This window comes from Peromyscus leucopus, chromosome 19 (assembly GCF_004664715.2).
Source record: "Peromyscus leucopus breed LL Stock chromosome 19, UCI_PerLeu_2.1, whole genome shotgun sequence".
In the NCBI taxonomy this organism is placed as follows: domain Eukaryota; kingdom Metazoa; phylum Chordata; class Mammalia; order Rodentia; family Cricetidae; genus Peromyscus; species Peromyscus leucopus.
The window spans coordinates 26,707,432-26,729,446 of NC_051079.1; the positions used below are offsets into that span (position 1 = coordinate 26,707,432).

Consider the following 22,015-nt stretch of genomic DNA (forward strand, 5'->3'; position numbering starts at 1 on the left):
TGATAGCTGTTTTTGTTGCATATAATCTTACTTTATTAAGGTTAAAAACTTCCTTTTTAATTAGACAAAAAACGGGAAATGTTGTGGAACAATCTTTTTCTATACTATGAAGATGTATTATTCTCATTGGTTAACAAAAAGCTGACAGGTCAGTAGCTGGGCAGGAAGTTAATCAAGAAAGCCAAACTGAGATGATGAGAAGAAGGGGGCCAGAGTCAGGAATAACTCCAGCCAGGCACTGAACAAGCAGGATGTGTAAAAAAAATGAGGCAATGAGCCATGAACCATGTGGCAAATCACAAATAGAAATATGGGTTAATTTAAGTGTAAGAGTTAGCTAGTAACAAGCCTGAGCTATCAGCTGAGCAGTTAAAATTAATATAAGCCTCTGTGTGGTAATTTGGGAATTGGCTGCCAGGTAGTTGGGAGTTGTTGATGGGACAGAAACTTCCATCTACAGATAACTATTATAAGGAATGTTGCACATGTTGTGGAGAGAAAAATATCTGCATTTCCAAGTCAATTTTATGTGATTGTAAAACTATTCATCAAAAATAGACTTCTTTTTTTAAAAAGGAGAATTTCATCTCAATAAAATCTGTCATAAATCTGGAGTAATGAAGATAACATAGAATTACATGACACATGACACTCAGAAAACTGGAACACAAATGCAGACCTATAAACCACCCTGATTCAGGACAGTCACAGCCCCTCAGAAGGGGGTCTCATCTTTGTAACATAGTGCAAAGGTATTTGCAATCAAATTCCAATTTAATTTATTCAAAACATATTTTAAGTTAATAACCTTATATATGAAAAGTAAAATTTTGAAATATACATATATTTATGACCTTGAATTATGGATAAAAGTACTAAAAAAAATTGAAAAGTATTGCCAGATCAAAATAAACACAATTAAGGTGTTTTATTGATCAAACCACAATATCAACAAAATTCAAGGCATAGACTAGGAAATATTTGTGCATATATATCTGAAAAAGGAGATTATACATTATATACAAAATACTTCCTCAGATCAACCAGCAAACAAATAGAAGCCTCATATTGGAAAAATTCACAAGAGACATGAACAAGCTCATCAGAAGACCTATACTGATGGCCAGTCAATGTGAAAGTGTGCATCACTTCATAAATGACAGACAAATGCTAATTAAATTTATATGTGAAGTCATCACACATTCACTAAAGTTCTAAAAATCGAGAAGACAACACAAATGCCAGCAGGGATATGAAGCAACTGGAACTCTCGTGCTTCATGATCTTAGATACACATGCAAAATGTTTGTGGTTTGGAGAAGCAAAGTAACCAAACCATAGTAGGCTTGGTTTCTGGGGATTTGGCCTATTTTATTTTTATCGAAGCTGAGCTAAGTAACATTATGAAAATTCATTGGATTGTAGAATTCTGACTTTTCCCCCATTAGGGATGTATGCTATATTTCAAAGCATATATAAAAAGTGTAAAATTGATTTTATGTGTCCATTATCTTTAGTTACTTGAAAAAAATCAAATTATAAGCCTACTCAAGAAAGCCAATTATCCACTTAATACTCTTATGACAAAACATTAATGCCATCTTCGATTGTTCTAAAATTTATACTTACAACGAAAACTTATTTCAGCAAAATAATATTTAGAACTTCCAATTGTGAAGAACTGCGTGTATGAATTAAAAGGATACTGAAATATATTAAAATTAAAATTTGGAAGAAAATGTTAAAATGAAATGCAAGAACAAATAAGGACACTTGGTGGCGCTCCAGGATAAGAGTGTGAAGAATGGGCTCTGCAAACGCCCAGGACACCATCTCATCAAGCTGAGAACCAGAACTTTGGCTGCTGTCTGAAGGAGAAGGTAATAAGAAAGGTTTCTGGGAGAATTTGGGAAGAAGGTGTCTCTCTAATCGGATTTAGTTCAATATTTTCACGAACCCTGAGTGGATTATAATCGTCTTGAAGAAGAGGGCGCCCTCCGGACTGCATCTGAACAATGGAGACAGCTATGGCAAAAACGCCAGCGAAAAGGCAAGTCATTTTCCTTACTATGTTGCTGCTTTTGTGGGAGGCTGATTCTGAGGCGATTAGATATTCCATGCCAGAAGAAACGGAGAGTGGCTACTTGGTAGCTAACCTGGCCAAAGATCTGGGGCTCAGGGTGGGGGAACTGGCCACCAGAGGGGCTCAAATCCATTCCAAAGGAAACAAAGAGCTCTTGCAGCTGGATGCAGAGACTGGGAATTTGTTCTTAAAGGAAAAACTAGATCGCGAGGTGCTGTGTGGGGTGACAGACCCCTGTGTGCTGCATTTCCAGCTCATTCTGGAAAACCCTGTTCAGTTCTTCCAAACTGACCTGCAGATCACAGACATAAACGACCATTCTCCAGAGTTCCCTCACAGGGAAATGCTCCTAAAAATTCAAGAAATTGCCCAGCCAGGGACTGTGTTTCCTCTGAAGGCAGCTCAGGACTCTGACATAGGGAACAATGCTGTTCAGAACTACACAGTCAACCCCAACCTCCATTTCCATGTGGTTACTCAGAGTCGCGCTGATGGCAGCAAATACCCAGAGCTGGTGCTGGACAGAGCCCTGGACAGGGAGGAGCAGCCTGAACTCACTTTAACACTCACTGCTCTGGATGGTGGATCTCCTCCCAGGTCTGGGACCACAGCAGTTCGCATTGAAGTTGTGGACATCAATGATAACGCCCCCCAGTTTGTACAGTCACTCTATGAGGTTCAGATCCCTGAGAACAGCCCTCTCAATGCCTTAATTGTCACGGTCTCTGCCAGGGATTTAGATGCTGGGATGAATGGGAATGTAGCCTACTCTCTGTTTCAAGGTGGTGGAGTTTCTCAACCATTTGCAATCGATGAGATCACAGGAGAAATTCGTCTGAGTGATGAGTTGGATTTCGAGGTAAATAATCATTATAGCATAGAAATCGCAGCCATGGATGGAGGAGGCCTTTCGGGGAAATGCACTGTGTCTGTACAGGTGTTGGATGTGAATGACAATGCCCCAGAGCTGACCATCAGAAAGCTCACAATTCCTATCCCAGAAAACTCCCCAGAGACTGTAGTTGCTGTTTTCAGTGTTTCTGATTCAGATTCCGGGGACAATGGAAGAATGGTGTGTGCTATTCCAAATGATCTCCCATTTCTCTTAAAACCCACTTTCAAAAACTATTACACTTTAGTGGCAGAGGGACCACTAGACAGAGAGAGCAGAGCTGAGTACAACATCACCATCACAGTCACCGACGTGGGCACACCCAGGCTCACAACACAGCACACCATAACAGTGCAGGTGTCTGACGTCAACGACAACGCCCCCGCCTTCACACAAACCTCCTACATCCTGTTTGTCCAGGAGAACAACAGCCCCGCCCTGCACATAGGCACCATCAGCGCCACAGACTCAGACTCAGGCTCCAATGCCCACATCACCTACTCTCTGCTGCCCACCCAAGACCCACAGCTGGCCCTCGACTCGCTCATCTCGATCAATGCTGACAGCGGGCAGCTGTTCGCACTCAGGGCGCTGGACTACGAGGACCTGCAAACCTTCGAGTTCCAAGTGGGCGCCACAGACCAAGGCTCTCCTGCGCTCAGCAGCCAGGCGCTGGTGCGAGTGCTGGTGCTGGACGCCAACGACAATGCGCCCTTCGTGCTCTACCCGCTGCAGAACGCCTCTGTGCCCTGCACAGAGCTGCTGCCCAGGGCGGCAGAGCCAGGCTACCTGGTCACCAAGGTGGTGGCAGTGGATCACGACTCTGGACAGAACGCCTGGCTGTCATTCCAGCTGCTCAAGGCCACAGAGCCCGGGCTGTTCAGCGTGTGGGCTCACAATGGCGAGGTGCGCACCTCCAGGCTGCTGAGTGAGCGCGATGCTCCCAAGCACAGGCTGCTGCTGCTGGTCAAGGACAATGGAGATCCTCCAAGATCTGCCAGTGTCACTCTGCATGTTCTACTGGTGGATGGCTTCTCTCAGTCCTACCTGCCTCTGCCAGAGGTGGCGCGCGACCCCGCCCAAGATGAGGACTTGCTCACACTGTACCTGGTCATTGCCTTGGCTTCTGTGTCTTCTCTCTTCCTGTTGTCTGTGCTGCTGTTTGTGGGGGTGAGGCTCTGCAGGAGGGCCAGGGCAGCCTCTCTGGGTAACTTCTCTTTGCCTGAGGCACACTTTCCTGGCCACCTGATAGACGTCAGTGGCGCTGGGACCCTGTCCCAGAGCTACCAGTATGAGGTGTGTCTGAAAGGAGGTACCGGAACAAATGAGTTCAAATTTGTTAAACCTTTGTTTCCCAACGTTGAGACCCAGGCTGCTGCTGAAGAAAATGAAAATGCTGTGGTGCGCAATAGCTTTGTATTCTATTAGAGCGATTATTTTGTCGTGATTTTTACTTCATTTTTGTTAACTATCCCTGATGTAGAGAGCAGTGAATCATCTTGAGCTATATGTTTAATTTATCCCTTGTTTTGGATTTGTTTATTCAAATTTCATTATAGAAAGTTTTAAATCTACTTCTTGTTTATTTGTATTTCCATGCTGTAACAATGCATGCTGAGGTTTTTGGTTTTTTTCTCTATATTTGTTGATTCTTAGAACTAGTTTTGCTATAACAAATTGGAACTTCTTTCATTGTTAGTGGCACCTTATTTTGTTTGGTTATTTGAGGTAGGGTCTTTGTAGCCTTAGCTGATCTGGAATGGCTGAGTACAGATTGACTGAAAATTTGTGGGGATCTATCTGCTTCTGTTGCCTGAAATGTTGAGATTATGAGCATGCACCAACAGGCTTAGTCGTGGTGACGTTTGCCTTGATAAAGATCAAATACTAATTGCATTTCCGAGTATTCTAGCAATCTTCTATACTGTCTACTTGATGCTAAGTTGAAAATTCAAAGTGCTTTACAGTATTCTCTTTATTTGGGTCATTGTTGATGGAATAAATGATGTTGCAAACCTTGTCTAAGAAAACATGGTACAATGGAACACTCTTCTATGGACAGTTGTTCTTTTGTCAGTCTTAATCTCTGCGGTAAAAAAGAAAGTTAACCCTTAATGTTCAGTTAAATGTATTTTCACAAGGTAAGAACACATCCTGCCACCAGTGCCGTGTGAAAATAAAGCATCACTAGCATCCCAGGTGCCACATAAATGATGCTTTACAACCACTACTGGCCCATGTACAGCAAACACACTGACTCCCAATTTTGTAATCTTGCTACTTTGGAGTTTATGTAAATTCCTTGTAGGAGAGTACCAGCTGCTTAGTGTTACATTTCTTTCTCTATATATTGTGTTTATGAAATGTGTGCATAATACTGCTTTAATGTTATTTCATTATTATTATTGCCATAAATTATTCTGGTTGAGTATGCCACAACCTATTACTAAATTATTCATTTGTCAGATTAAGGTTTGGTTGTTTTCAATAATATTATGAATATTCTTACATATATATTTTGACTAGATGTATATTTGCATTTGTGATGGACACCCACTTCTTGGGGCTAGAGTTGTATAACTAAACTTTCAGTAGATATTTCCAACCAGGTTTCCAAATTGGTTGAACTACCTTACACTACAAATAGCAATATTTGCATGTACAACTTTGTCTATATTCTTTCCAAAACCTGTTCTCATTGGCAACCACTGTGTGTGTGTGTGTCCGTGTGTGCGTGTGTGTGTGTGTGTGTGTGTGTGTGTGTGTGTGTGTGTGTGTGTGTGTGTACAATGCAGGCATGTTTGGACCAATACATTTGTGGAGATCAGAAGACAACTTTGGGATAGCCTTCCACCTTATTTCAGGCAGGGTCCCATAGCTACTTTTCTACTGCACACACCAGCCTAGCTGGTCCCAGAACTTCTAGGGATTCTCTTGTGTCTTCCTCCCATGTCCCTAAAGGAGAACTTGGAAATCCAGATGTTCCTGACATGAATGTCTAGTCTTTATGTGAATTCTGGGGACTTGAACCATAGTCTTCATGCCTGTGCAGACAGGTGTTTTTACACCTCACAACATCTCCCAAGCTCAAAAGCACTTTCAGCCCTTTTTAAAAAATGTTAACCAACTTGTTCATTACTAAGAAATGTTTTTAACTATTATCAGCTGAATTGTTAGCACCCTCAAAGTTTATATATTTAGGCCCTGGTACCTACTACTATGAAAGCTGGTGCTATTAAATAGGACTTTTTCTTTTCTTTTTGATAGGTGATCTTATAACATAGTCCTGGAAGACCTGAAACTCATTATGTAGACCAAACTGGCCTTGAACTCAGAGATCCTCCAGCTTCTGCCTCCCAAGTATTGGGTTTAAAGTTGTGTGCCACCACACCCAGCACAGATAAAGCTTCTAATGATATTATTATATTACAATGTGTGGTTAGGCTAGACCCTTAATAACAAGAGGTCTGGTATCTTTAAAAAAAGTGTAGAGAGGGAGAAAGGAAGAGAGGGGAAGAAGAGAGAGAGACAAAGATGGTAATTGTGTGAAGTTACCAGAGGAAGAGATAATCTGTGAGGAAAAGACAGAAACCTCACAATAAAATGATCCCTGCCAATCCTTTCATCTTAAGCTTCCAGATTTTAGAAGGGTGAATATGAGTTCTCAATTTTGTGTTGTCAGCCTTAGTTCACTAAGTATTTCAGTATTTAGGTGATCTGTAATGATTGCTAATTATGTACGCTAAGAAGCACACATAAAATGATCTCAAGTTCCCAATCTTTACTTATAACTTTGTCACTACATTGAACACTTATTTAAGTAAACCAAAAGCTTCTTTTAGTGTTTCATTAATAACAGCTTAATTTTTAATGAATTTAATGAATGGCCTTTTTATTCTTTTTTTAACATCTGTTTCATTCGAGAGCTTGCCAACGTCCCACACTTGTTAAAATGGTCAAGGTTAGTGGATTTCAATTTCTGCAAATGTTACCTTAAGAAACGGTCATAATCGAGTCAGCTTGAAGCTTGGAGCTCAGAGCTCAGCGAATCTCACAGAAGAAGAGGAGCAAATATTGTAGGAGTCAGAGGAGATGAAGGGGAACATGGCCCAATGTATCAACTAAGTAGGGTTCATATGGACTCTCAGAGTCTGAAGCAGCAAGCACAGGGCCTGCACGGGTCTGCTCCAGGTCCTCTGTATATGTTATGGCTGTTGTATTAATGTTCTGTGGGACTCCTAACAGTAGCGGGGTGTCTCTGACTCTTTCATGTGCTCTTGGGACCCTTGCTCTCTTACTGGATTGCTTTGTCCAGCTGAGTCAGATATGAGGGCTTTTGCCTTGACTAGTTGTATCCTGTTTTGTCCTGTTTGGTTGTTGTCTCTTAGAGACCTGTTCTTTTCTGAAGGGAAGTTGAGGGTAGATCTGGGGAAGAGGGGAAGTGGGGGAAGCTGGGAAGAGTGGAGGGAGGGGAAACTGTGTTCTGGATATGTTATATGAAAGCAGAATCTATTTCCAATAAAAGAAAAGGGGCCATAGGAAAGCAAGTATTTGTTAGCAATAGAGTGGAAGGAAAATCATAAAGGAAACAAGATAATGTTGTAAATCTGAGTAATGTCTATGTAGAAGTTTATCACATTTCATTTTTAATGTTAGACATTTTTCATGACAAAAGTGTTTAATATCTCCTTGGGAAAATAGATTTTTGGAAGTAAAATCAACTTGGCTCTATTCAAAAGAAAAAGAGGGCAAGCAAAGATGCATTCTTCTGTGAGGATCTAATACAATGTACTATAAAATGTAATTTCTATAAAAAGGGAGTCACTTGACATGCTCAACTGCTGTCTTTGGGGGGGCGGGTAATATCAAGATATTACCACGTAAGTACCAATGCTTTTAAAGGAATTTTCTTTGTCTAGATTGAGTTCAACACACACTGTAATGCTGATAAAAATTTGTTTTGACATCAAGGATATTTTATAAGCCATATTTGAAGACACCTGGTGCTACTGTAGCGACAAAGAGTGAATAAAGGACTTTGGGAAATACGTATACTGTTAAACTGGAATCAGAACTCAGAATCCCCCATTGTTAGTCAGATCTCCCACTGCTCTGACAAAATGTGAAAGAAAACAAGGAAGGGAGGATTTATTTTGACCCAGGGTTTCAGTCCATCATGGAAGGAAGAACGCCCATCAAGGTGGCCAGAACCTGGGGTAGAGACTGCTTACCTGGTGGTCTTTCTCCTTTTTCTTCTCCGATTCTGACTTCAGACTATGGGATTTCCCACTGCAGGAGATTAGCTTTACCAATCTTGTTGGTACTCCTCAGGCCAATCCAACCAACAACCATGACTAACCAACCATGACACCATTCGGAAAGAATGTTTAGAAATGATCCAGAAATGACCAAACCCATGCACAGTATTTATGACTTTTGGTTTTACTCCATTAGTTCCATTTGCCATTCACATGCTCAAGAAATGTCCATACTCAGAAATGTTTTTTTTCAAATAAACCCTGGAGGATTGTGATATTGGTATTCTCATTCTCTTCAGTCCATTGGATGCACATATGTGATTTCTAGCTATAAGATGACCTCGACCATCAGATTTTAATTTTATTTATTTTACTTAGAAATATTTTAAATATATTCTAATTTCCCATCTCCTATTGACATGGCTCTTATGTGAAGTTAAGTATTCTCAGCCTTAATAGAATTTATCTTTAAGTAAATACAAACTCCATCGAAAATCAACTATAGTTAGCATATATTATGCTCTTGTATGTGTACTCACTCACATTTTAAATGATATTTAAAGACACTTTCCAATTTATCTGATCAGTAAAGGACAAGACAATAACAGAATATAACCATGATATTCAGTCACTGAATTCCATGGTATATTTAACTGTAACCCCTTTCACATTATCTGCATCTGTTTGTTGTTTTTTGAGACACAGTCTTTCTTGCCTCAAACTTGCTATCCTTCTGTCTCAGCCCCCCAAGTTCTGGGATTACAGTTGTGCACCACTGTGCATCCTTGAATGTCATCTTCTGCATCATACCATTTCTAATAACTTTGGTCTTTGGTCAACCAACATGAGGACATTTTATCCAATGAAAGATTATAGTAAAACACTTGGATTTCTCAAAACTATGACTAATTCTATTCACTTAGAAATAAAATTAAATCTTAAAGTTTTTGTGACATATACCAATTGCTCCTAATTCCTATTTTAAATTATTGAGTTTTGTTTAGATATTGCAATCATATGTACCTTTTGGCCACAGTTTCCCCCTCAATAGCCTTATGATTACCATTACTGTTCTCATGTGGCCTTGTAGCAAAGTAAGTCTGTTGTTCATGCCATTTATGAGTCATGTATTTTAGAGAACTTAATGTCTAATTCAACATTTATGTTTCTGACCAACTTTCACATTTTAATAATTTGTTGATGTGTTTACTGAGACAAATATTGTACCTCTTAAACTCATGAATTTATAGCTCTCATCAGAGATCAGTTGCACTGCTGAAGAATCACAGTGGATTGTGAGCAGTTTGAATGGCCAGAAGAGTGATTCTTAGATGTTCCCACACATGAAAGACTGAAGTATGGCCTCCCCTTAGATCAGCAGACAGTTTGACTCAAGATCTAGAGTGAGCTTGAAAACCAACTTAAAAACAAAATACAAGTATGCACACATAATCAAGACCCCTAAGAAACCCTTTACACATTCAGTTTGAGAAACATTGACTCAACTTAAAAATCTTTATAATGCCCAGATTTGGATAAAAGTCTTTAAAATGATCAGTCTTTATTATGTTCAATGTTTATCTGAAAATAGCTCATGGAGTTATTGATTTGAACGCATGGTGGCGGTGTAGGCTAAGAGAATGAGTAAGAAGTCTTTAGAGTCCTGGGACTCCCTGATTTGCCTAGAAACTGAAGCAAAATACGGAACCATTTGCTGCTGAAGCTAAGACAAAAGCATTCGGGAGAAGAGGAGTCACCGGGAACTTGTAAGATCAAATCGAAAAATTCCACAGCAAAGACTTTCCGGAAGGCCAAAGTTACCTCCGTGATTGAGAGCTGAAAGGGATTTTTTCCCTCCTGTACCAGACCTAACAGTAGAGATGCCACAAACAAAGGAGCCGGGCAAGGCAAGGCAAATGATAATTTTACTTACACTGATGCTTTCGTGGGAGGTGGGCTCAGAATCAATTCAGTATGCCATGCTGGAGGAGACAGAAAGTGGCACCTTTGTGGCCAATCTGACTAAGGACTTGGGACTAAGGGCGGGAGAATTGGCTGCGCGGGGCGCTAGAGTGGTTTTCAAGGGGAACAGACAGTATTTGCAACTTGACCCACAGACCCAGGACTTGGTGCTAAATGAAAAGCTGGACCGGGAAGAGCTGTGCGGCTCCACGGAGCCTTGTATGCTGCCTTTCCAGGTGTTACTAAAAAATCCTTTGCAGTTTTATCAGGCTGCACTGAGAGTTATAGATATAAATGACCACGCCCCAGAGTTTCCTGCCAGAGAGGTGCTCCTTAAAATATCAGAAATAACTGCACCGGGAAAGATATTCCCTTTGAAAATGGCGCAGGACTTAGACACTGGCGGCCACAGCATTCAGAGCTACACTGTCAGCGACAACGGTCACTTCCATGTACTCACTCGCAGCCGCAGCGATGGCAAGAAGTTCCCCGAGCTAGTGCTGGACAAGGCATTGGACCGTGAGGAGCAGGCTCAGCTCAGACTAACACTTACTGCAGTGGATGGCGGGTCTCCGCCCAGGTCAGGGACCACTGAGATTCAAATACTTGTCTTAGATATAAATGACAACACTCCGGAATTTGCTCAGGAGCTCTATGAGGTCCAAGTCCCAGAGAACAACCCCATAGGCACACTGCTTATTACCCTCTCAGCAAGAGATTTCGATACAGGACCCTTTGGAGAGGTTTCTTACGCACTGTTGCAAGATGATGATGTTAACGAGCCTTTTGTAATAAACACAAAGACAGGGGAGATTCGACTGAGAAGCACGTTGGATTTTGAAGCATTTCAGTCCTATCATGTGGGTGTTGAGGCCATAGATGGTGGTGGGCTAACAGGAAAGTGCTCTTTAGTTGTGCAAGTATTGGATGTGAATGACAATGCTCCAGAAGTGATCCTATCCTCACTCAACAGCCCCATCACTGAAAATTTGCCAAGCATCGTAGTGGCAGTATTCAGCGTTTCAGATGCAGACTCAGAAAATAACCAGGAGGTTACGTGTTCCATAGATGACAATCTTCCATTTCTCCTAAGACCATCCGTGGAGAATTTCTATACTTTGGAAACAGATGGGGCACTAGATAGAGAGAGCAGAGCTGAGTACAACATCACCATCACAGTCACCGACATGGGCACACCCAGGCTCACAACCAGCACACCATAACAGTGCAGGTCTCTGATGTCAACGACAATGCCCCTGCCTTCACACAAACCACCTACACCCTGTTTGTCCAGGAGAACAACAGCCCCGCCCTGCACATAGGCACCATCAGCGCCACAGACTCAGACTCAGGCTCCAATGCCCACATCACCTACTCGCTCCTGCCCACCTATGACCCTCAGCTAGCCCTTGACTCGCTCATCTCCATCAACACCGACAATGGGCATCTGTTCGCGCTCAGGGCGCTGGACTATGAGGCCCTGGAGACTTTCGAGTTCCACGTGGGCGCCACAGACCAAGGCTCCCCTGCGCTCAGCAGCCAGGCGCTGGTGCATGTGCTGGTGCTGGACGCCAACGACAATGCGCCCTTCGTGCTCTACCCGCTGCAGAACGCCTCTGCACCCTGCACAGAGCTGCTGCCCAGGGCGGCAGAGCCAGGCTACCTGGTCACCAAGGTGGTGGCAGTGGACCGCGACTCTGGACAGAATGCCTGGCTGTCCTTCCAGCTGCTCAAGGCCACAGAGCCCGGGTTGTTCAGTGTGTGGGCTCACAATGGCGAGGTGCGCACCTCCAGGCTGCTGAGTGAGCGCGATGCTCCCAAGCACAGGTTGCTGCTGCTGGTCAAGGACAATGGAGATCCTCCAAGGTCTGCCAGTGTCACTCTGCATGTGCTGCTAGTGGATGGCTTCTCTCAGCCCTACCTGCCTCTGCCAGAGGTGGCGCGGGACCCTGCGCACGACAATGAAGATTTGCTCACTCTGTACCTGGTCATCGCCTTGGCTTCTGTGTCTTCCATCTTCCTGTTGTCTGTGCTGCTGTTCGTTGGGGTGAGGCTGTGCAGGAGGGCCAGGGCGGCCTCTCTGGGTGGCTGCTCTGTGCCTGAGGGACACTTTCCTGGTCACCTGGTGGATGTCAGCGGGGCAGGGACCTTGTCCCAGAGCTACCAGTATGAGGTGTGTCTGAGGGAAGACTCTGGGAGTGGTGAGTTCAAATTTCTAAAGGCAATTAACCCCCACTTCCCTCCTTTGGAATCTGAGAGGAAAACAGAGGAAACTCCTACTCTTCGGAATAGCTTCCTATTCATCTAAATACCATAGTGTAGTAGTCAATTCTGTCTAAGCTTAGAAGTACCTTTTAACCTGAATCCGCATGCTATTGATGTATGTTTGGTGAGGCTTTTGGTATTACTTTTTATAATAGTTCCTGAAACTGGAATCCAGTGTCTCCTGCCTGTTAGGGAAACTCAACCATAGAGCTAAACTGTACACCTTTTTATTTACTTATTTTTTTCTATTTTTGAGACATGGTCTCACTTTGTAGCCTGTGGTGGTCGGAACCTTGCTATGTAGAACTGGCTGGCCTGAAACTCAGAGAGACCCACTTGCCTCTGCCACCTTAGTGCTACGATTAGAAACCTTTGTCATCATGCCTGGTCTTGCCTGTCCTGTTGCTATTATTCTTGATATTGTACCCTTTTTTCAGGACAGGGTTTCTCTGTGTAGCCCTGACTGTCCTGGAACTCTCTCTATAGACCAGAATGGCCTCACATTCAGAGATCTTCCTGCCTCTGCCTCCCAAGTGCTGGGATTTAAGGCATGTGCCACCACTGCCCAGCCAAGATTATACTTTTAAAAAGTCAGTTTCTGGAGATTCCACTAGTTTCTCTATTATGCTTTTTATGTTTTTAAGTCAGTGGCACTAACCTATGTTTAATAATTTAAGGGAAAAATACTCTTCAGCAAAATTTGAAATCAAATAATCTTTTAAATATATGATCATGTAAAGCCTTTGAGATTGCATTTCAAACAAGTGATTAAATTAATTTTCCTATTAGTGTGTAGGAATACTTTAAATGTGAATGTTTCATATTTCTGAATTTTGCAAATTTAGTCTCATTTGGGGGTAGCTAGTTAATTATGTGCACCTCTAAATATAAAAGTAAGGAAATCTAAGTGCTAAGACACATACCTTATTTATGCTTAATTATGTTTCAGTATGTCTTAATAGTTAAGGTATCCTTGAATATAGATTTTTCTAAACTATCAATAGTTTGTGAGCCTTGTGTAAGAGCAGTATGATCTTTTAGCATCAAAGTATTTACAAATGCTGAATAAATATTTGATGAACCATCCAGCAGTCCTTTTTTGTAAAAAAAAAAAAATACATTGTCTACAAAGAAATGCTAACATTCTCTCACAACAATGTGCCTTTGCCAATGAGTGAAGTTTTTATTTTAATTACAATCACATGAAATTTAAAACAATAGTGCTTACTAAGATTATCTTCTTTCCTTCAATACAGAAAATATCTTTCTGAACACTCTATGTTCTATTGTTAAGCATAAAATTCAGGAGAGCACATTTTATTTTGTTTTTGTCTAACAGTTTGAGAATTCAAAGTTATTTTGTCAAATCCAAGTTATATTTTCTAAATTTCACCTTTCTCAAGTATCCATATTTTCTCCTCTAACATTCTGTAAACATCATTTATTAACTACAAAGCCATTTATATATTCTTAGACTTGTTTTGTAGGTTATAGTTTATGAAAAAAGTTCTTTTTAAATTTTTGTCAAAGGAAGGCAAATTATAGTAAGGTGGTGGGTGAATCATTTACTTTTAACCTTAATCATAGTGAACTATAATGGGCAAACAAAGCATTTGCTCTGTCGGATTCTGGAATGCTTGTTCTGACCTTCAAACAGTGTCCTTTTTCTTGGGAGAGGGATTGGCTTCTTTCACTCTGACCACACAGCTCTGGTTGGAACTTGAGTGCTTTTCAATTTACACAGCTTCCACAGGCCAAAGGTCCTCTACCCAAGGCAGACAGATCAAAATCCTTCCCCAGAAAGGATCATTTTTACTTTGTTGACTTTGACATCCTCTTCGTGTTTGTAGAAGAGGCAGTTGAACTCTGAGTCAGAACTGACTACTTACAAAACTAGTGATCATTGCCATTCAGTTTTATTGGTCATCACACATAGCACATTTATGAAGGAAAGCTCCTAAGACTGTACACCACACAGAGAGAAACAGTCAAACGAAACACACATTTTAGTTTCCCTTCTTGAGTTATAGACACATTGCCATTTGGAAGTTAGAAACTGGATTTTTTAAAATGATGTTTTTATTCTAAAACAGAAAAATTAATAACTTTTATAATAGAATGAAAACCCTCCAACAGCAAGATATTTTGTATTTCCTCCATGGTGCTATTGTCAGAAACTAAATGAATACCTGTACAGACAAACAATTGTTAAATGAATGACAATCCAGAGCTTTCTGTACTGAGTTTGTACCGTTATGAGGAAGATACATATTTCTGTCACACAGATTAGCTGTCTCAAGGATGCCAAATGAGGCTTAGGGGCAAAGGAGCGAGAAAGGAGAGAATAGAACACTTTGACCTAAACCCTGAGCATTTTAGCCCTTAGAGAACACTTAGAAACAAAAATTATCTGAAGTTGTAAAGCCGAACGCTTGGTGGCGCTGCAGGCTAAGAAAACGAAAACCTGCAGACTTCACGCCTGTAAAAGCGGAGCCATTTCTTGCGGCTGAGAAAGGAAGCTTTTTAAATTTCTGCCGATAGATCCTTTCAGAGAGGCAGATACACCGTGTCTAAAAAGAAAAGAAGCTCAAAATTATTGAGCCAAGATTCCTGAGCTGCTCACAAAACAGTTCTTGTGTGATTAACTGCTGCGTCTTTTGGACCTGAGGGACGATGGAGACACCACTCCACAGGGCACTACAGAAAAGGCAAGTGACCGCCATTGTCTTTCTGTTACTATTGTGGGAGGCAGGCAGTGCGACCATTAAGTATTCAGTTCTAGAGGAAACAGACAGGGCTCTTTGGTGGGCAACCTTGCAAAAGATCTGGGATTGGGCTTAAGGGATCTGGTCATCAGGGGCGCCCAGGTTCTTAACAAAGGTAACAAGCAGCTCTTGCAGCTGGAACAGAAGAGTGGAAATTTGGTCCTGAAAGAAAAATTGGATCGGGAGGAGTTGTGCGGGAGCACGGACCCGTGCATCCTCCATTTCCAGGTGTTACTAAAAAGCCCAGTGCAATTTATTCAGGGGGAAATACAGCTCCAAGATATAAATGACCATGGCCCAGAATTCATGGAAGATGAAATTCTCCTTAAAATCCCTGAAAGCAGCCATCCAGGGGCCAAGTTTCCACTGACAATAGCTCAAGATTTGGACGTCGGTAGCAACACAGTTCAGAACTATACAGTCAGCATGAACTCGCATTTCCACCTTCTCACCCGCATTCACAGCGACGGCAGGAAATACCCAGAGCTGGTGCTGGACAGAGCGCTGGACCGGGAGGAGCAGGCAGAGGTGAAATTAACACTCACAGCTCTGGACGGTGGGTCACCTCCCAAGACTGGAACTACTCAGGTTCTCATCGTGGTGCTGGACATTAATGACAATGCCCCTGCATTTGCCCAGGAGCGCTATGAGGTGCAGGTTCAAGAGAACAGCCCTGTGGGGTCACTTGTCATCACTGTATCAGCAAGAGATTTAGATGCTGGGACCCACGGGGAGCTGTCCTACTCGCTTTTTCAGTGCTCAAATGAAGTCCTTCGGACTTTTGAAATAAATACAGATACCGGAGAAATTAGAATAAGAAGACTATTGGACTTTGAGGAAATTCAATCTTACCGCATGGAAATCCAGGCCTCTGATGGCGGAGGTCTTTCAGGAAAATGCACGGTAGTAATAGACGTGACAGATGTAAATGACAATGCCCCTGAACTCACCATGTCATTACTTATCAGTGATATTCCAGAAAACTCTCCTGAAACTGTAGTCGCGATCTTTGGAATTTCAGATCCAGACTCTGGAGACAACGGGAAAATGGTTTGTTCCGTACAAGACCGTCTTCCCTTTCTCTTGAAACCTACTGAAGAAAATTTCTACACTTTGGTAACGGAAGGCGCACTGGACAGAGAGAGCAGAGCTGAGTACAACATCACCATCACAGTCACCGACATGGGCACACCCAGGCTCACAACTCAGCACACCATAACAGTGCAGGTGTCCGACATCAACGACAATGCCCCCGCCTTCACACAAACCTCCTACACCCTGTTTGTCCAGGAGAACAACAGCCCTGCCCTGCACATAGGCACCATCAGTGCCACAGACTCAGACTCAGGCTCCAATGCCCACATCACCTACTCTCTGCTGCCCACCCATGACCCACAGCTGGCCCTTGACTCGCTCATTTCCATCAATGCTGACAACGGGCAGCTGTTTGCGCTCAGGGCGCTGGACTATGAGACCCAGCAGACTTTCGAGTTCCACGTGGGCGCCACAGACCAAGGCTCTCCTGCGCTCAGCAGCCAGGCGCTGGTGCGAGTGCTGGTGCTGGACGCCAACGACAATGCGCCCTTCGTGCTCTACCCGCTGCAGAACGCCTCTGTGCCCTGCACAGAGCTGCTGCCCAGGGCGGCAGAGCCAGGCTACCTGGTCACCAAGGTGGTGGCAGTGGACCGCGACTCTGGACAGAACGCCTGGCTTTCCTTCCAGCTGCTCAAGGCCACAGAGCCTGGGCTGTTCAGCGTGTGGGCTCACAATGGCGAGGTGCGCACCTCCAGGTTGCTGAGTGAGCGCGATGCTCCCAAGCACAGGCTGCTGCTGCTGGTCAAGGACAATGGAGATCCTCCAAGGTCAGCCAGTGTCACTCTGCATGTGCTGCTGGTGGATGGCTTCTCTCAGCCCTACCTGCCTCTGCCAGAGGTGTCGCGCGACCCCGCGCAGGATGACGATGTGCTCACACTGTACCTGGTCATTGCCTTGGCTTCTGTGTCTTGTCTCTTCCTGTTGTCTGTGCTGCTATTTGTGGGGGTGAGGCTGTGCAGGAGGGCCAGGGCGGCCTCTCTGGGTGGCTGCTCTGTGCCTGAGGGACACTTTCCTGGTCACCTGGTGGATGTCAGCGGCACTGGGACCCTGTCCCAGAGTTACCAGTATGAGGTGTGCCTGACAGGAGGTACTGGGACAAATGAGTTCAAATTTCTTAAACCAATACTTCCCAACTTCTTGAATGAAGAGGTTTATAGGAATAGCGAGGAAAATTCCAATTTTAGGAATCATTTGGGGTTTAACTAGAAATCGTACTCTGACCTTGTGTAATTAATTACTACAGTCTTCACTGATGCATATATAATTTTCCAACTTTTTGCTCATTGTAAAGAGCAAATTAGCACGTTACTAATAATCACATTTATAGCTGTTTCTAGTTGTCTAGTACTGCTTGCATTTTTGGTTAGCTATATTACTACACTCAAGGGCACAAAGTAACTGCAAAAATGTTCTTTCTAGGTGGTATTATGTTCATCACAATTTTTAAAATATCACAGGTGTTTTCAGGTCCCTGGTAGTTGAGACTGTGTATTGATTTCTTATAATCAAAGAAGTCATGTTTCAAAGTTATGGTTATCATTAGGGTGAATTTAACACTATTGTAAACGATGGCTTTCAGTTTCAAAAATAATTTTCAATTATGTGAACATTTTTGTGATTTTCTAAATCCTATGAGTCTGTTGCCTGGTCTCAAGAGCCCTATTTTCTTTCTGCAAATGAAACATTGGTTAATCAGGCTTATGTTTCTAAACTGAGTATTTTCTTTCAAAATAGATAAAATTTAATTGAACTCTCTTTTGGCATTCTGAAAAACTCCGTCTGTTATATTAAAAAGTGATAGATTTATTGGTAGACTTGTGACCAATTTTCCATGAATGGTTGGTGTATAGATATTTATTCTCATCCTTTTAACATGATACATACTCTACATAATTAATACATACACAGTAAATACAAAGAAGATGCATTAGTATGCTTTCACCATAAAACTTTCATTAAGTCAACATTATCCTAAAATATATCTCCTGGAGCTTGAGGTATAGCTCAATGGAAGAACATGTGCTTAGTGTGCTGGTGCCCTAGATCCAATGCCCAGCATCAAGAAGAAAAAAGTAAGTAATTAAATTCTTCATATGAATGTAAATGAGACCTAAACTAACAAATGAGAACGGGTCTCTAAAAGTGAATTACAATAAACTTATAACATCTGATTAAAACTATGAGGGACTGGAAAGATGACTCGATGCTTAAAAGCAAATATTCTTCTGAGGATTCCACTTCAGTTCCCAGCACATGTTCAGGGCTCCCAATAGACGTTAATCCCAGCTACAGAGAGACCCAGTGCCCCCTTCTGGTGCCCATGCATACCCACACACAAAGAACTAATATCAATTAAGTAACTGATATTATAATTTCAACAGCTGGTGAAATTCGGTAGCTTAGCCATTTGGGCTTTGGCTTTCCTTTGATAATAACTGACACTTAATAACTATGTAACTGACACTTATTATTGCCCTGGATTTTATATACACACACACACACACACACACACACACACACACACACACACACATATATATATATATAATCTCCAATCCTGTTTGTACCTCAGAAAGTTTAGAAGCATTAGAATGGTTGGCCCTAAAAGCCTGGAAACGACATCATCTGAGGTGAAGGTGCCTATCTTAACATATTTACTTTTCCCCACTAATCTTGAGTAAAGCACATCCTAGGTCCTTGGATGACTACTATGAGAACTCATATAGAATTGTGTAGGGCATGTAAAAGGAGAACCTACTATAATAAGCCTTTGAAATTTGAAGGAGTAATATGATACTGATTTGATACTGAAATATAATATAAATATACTCCCCTCAATCTCCCTTCCCAACTTGCAAGCAGTTCCACCCAAGAGGATTTCCTATCTCCTTGCAAATTTTTACACTTATATGTCTTAGGGAGGGGCACTGGCAATTTTGCAGTTTCCTGAGCAAGTCTTCAAACTTTTGTGACCTTCTTGAATCTCATAAATCAAATATTTCAAATTGGAGGAAACAGCTACATAAGAGTGCTAGTCAATAGATAAACAAGATGTGTGTGTATGTGTGTTGTGTGTATATGTATATATATATATGTATGTCTGTGTGTGTGTGTATATATGTGTGTGTCTGTATATATATATATATATATCAGTATTATTTATCTGCAAAGAAGAATGAAATGGCATTGCTTATAGAAAAGTAGAATTGGAGATAATCACTGTAGGTAAAATAAGCCAAAGTAAAATAGACAAGTATCCCATGCTTTCTCACCTATGCAGATCTGGGTGTGTTGTTTTTTAAGACATGCAAGTATAAGGGGGAGATTATTCATTACTTTTCCCATTGTCATGACAAGATAACCACCAAAAGCAACTTAAGGAAGTGAGGGTTCATTTTGGCCAAGAGTACAGTCCACCGTGGGGCAGTCAGACATGACATCACAGTCACAGAGCAAAGAGAGACATGAATGCTTCTTCTCAGCTTTCTCATTTTCATTCAGTCTGAGACCACAGCCCAGGGAATAGTGATACCCTCATGTAGGATGGGCTTTCCCACTTCAATTACCTCAATCTAGAAACTCCACCACAGACAGTCCCAGAAATTTTTCTCAGGATGTTGATCCAGTCAAGTTTAGGATCAAGATTAACCATCACAGGGAGTATTTGGGAAGAGAAAGAAAGCAAAGCAAAGACAAGGAGAAAGAAGAGCAAATAATGCTGGACTAGATGAAAACACCATAATAAAACCTATTATGTCATACAGTTCACATATGCTGAACACATAAAAATAACCAATAGTGAAGATCAAATGTAATATTTAAAGAACTAAAGGACAGCAAAAATTGAGATGTGAATGTCTCAGAAACCAAGAGTTATTGAGATTAAAGAGGCAAAGTAAATGACTTGATAATTAAAAATATAAATGCATAAAGTAACTACCCACAATGAAAACTATAGAGAATATGACCACTGAAAATTTGAAAAGTCAAAGATATTTTGTGTTCTATGTATAGTTTGTAGATTGGACATGTATCTTTAAATTGGTCTTTTTTGCAAATATATGAACAAAAGCATAGACATTTTTAAAATTCAGCCCTACAAAGATGAAGAGAATAAAGACAATAGAGAAAAAATTATATAGATTTATATAATATGCATATATTATATATATTTATCTGTACATCTAATCCTGTTTATACCGCAGAAATTTTAGAAGCATTAGAATGGTTGACCCTAAAAGCCTGGAAATGACATCATTTGAGATGAAGGTGCCTATCTTAACATAATTACTTTTCCCCAATAGTCTTGATTAAAGCACATCTTGGGTCCTTGGATGACTACTGTGAGAACTCATATGGAATTGTGTAAGGCATGTAATAGGAGAACCTACTATAACAAGCCTTTGAAATTTGAAGGAGTTATATGATACTGATTTGATACTGAAGTAAAATATAAATATAGCTCCCCTTCTATTGCAGCCTGTTGAGACCAGCCCCAGGCTGCAGACAGGGCTCAAAGAGAAAGCTGAAGCATAGCAAAACTTGGGACTTTTGTCTGAGGGATTTTTTTTAAAAGAATGAGCTCACATGCATTCTGATGGCTTCTCTATATTTCTCATGTTGACTCCCAATCTCTTTGTTCTTCACAGCTATAGATATCCAACAGAATCTTTTATGTTGAATATAGAAATTACATTTTAAGTCCACATTCAATTTCTTAAGTAAATGATAAAAGACAGAGTCCTCCCAGCAACACACATGCAACAAATCTCAACTTCTTAATTGGTGGGCTGTAACCTTGCAACTGCAGCTTCAAAGAAAGAACAAGTCATTTATTGCCTTAATTCTCTTAATATGAGCTCATTCGGCACTCTCCAAGGCACAGTGACACTAAAAGCATTTTAAATGTTAAAATATATTTTTCTGCCCTGTGTGTACCTTTAGACCATAAAAAAGGAAACTGAGTTGGCTGAACTTTGAGTCTTCAAGTTACATGTCTATATCATAAAACTAAGATTTGGAATTTGTGCAGAGAGTTAATCACTGGCCCATGTTATCAGCAAGACTTAGCAAGAAAGGCTGACATAGCAATTAGTTTCCTTTGTACCTATAATCTTGGTTCAACACATCAGACAGCTGGATATATGTCCTTGTGAATGGATTGCTTTTCCTGGAAGTGTTTATCTTAAAACCCATTAGTGAGCTCCAGGAATCCAATTGATGAGAGATAGGAGAGATCATAATGGGAGGACATGCAGAGATGACCAGCCACACTAGTGGAAGCCCATGAACTGTGGACTGGTGGCTGTGGAGCCCCCATGGAACTGGACTAGGCCCTCTGGATATGGAAGACGGTTGTCTGGCTCAAACTGTTTGGGGGGCGCCCAGGCAGGGAGATCTGGATCTGTCCCTGGTCTATGGGCAGGCTTCTGGAATCTGGTGGCTGTGGTGTGACACTTTGCACAGCCTTGGTGCAGTGGTAAGGGGCTTGTACCTGTCCACTCAGTGTGCTGGGCTCTGCTGACTCCCCATGGGAGACTTCGATTTGGAGGATGTGGGTAAGCGGGGTGGCTTGGGAAAGAGGGTTGGGGGTGGAACGAGGGAGGAGGGGAATCTGTGGATAGTATGTGGAGTGAGTAAAAAAATTTCTTAATAAAGAAAAATGAAAGAAAAAACCCACTAGCAAAGCACCTGG

At 41.7% G+C, this 22,015-nt stretch overlaps 3 protein-coding genes across 3 annotated transcripts; all 3 read left to right on the forward strand.

Moving 5' to 3' along the window:
* The first annotated feature begins 855 nt into the window (after positions 1-855).
* On the forward strand, positions 856-7,342 carry LOC114686166 (protocadherin-3-like). The gene has a single exon (XM_028860815.2). The coding sequence runs from the start codon at positions 2,016-2,018 to the stop codon at positions 4,401-4,403; it is 2,388 nt and encodes a 795-aa protein (XP_028716648.1). The 5' UTR covers positions 856-2,015; the 3' UTR covers positions 4,404-7,342.
* An 815-nt stretch (positions 7,343-8,157) lies between these two features.
* LOC114686165 (protocadherin beta-6-like) lies at positions 8,158-12,959 on the forward strand. Its single transcript, XM_028860814.2, is given in 2 exon segments — positions 8,158-11,398; positions 11,401-12,959. Coding segments are annotated over 2 exon segments (2,388 nt in total). The 5' UTR covers positions 8,158-10,113; the 3' UTR covers positions 12,504-12,959.
* A 31-nt stretch (positions 12,960-12,990) lies between these two features.
* Positions 12,991-19,382, forward strand: LOC114686185 (protocadherin beta-14-like). Its single transcript, XM_028860829.2, is given in 2 exon segments — positions 12,991-15,251; positions 15,254-19,382. Coding segments are annotated over 2 exon segments (2,391 nt in total). The 5' UTR covers positions 12,991-15,133; the 3' UTR covers positions 17,527-19,382.
* The last annotated feature ends 2,633 nt before the right edge of the window (positions 19,383-22,015 follow it).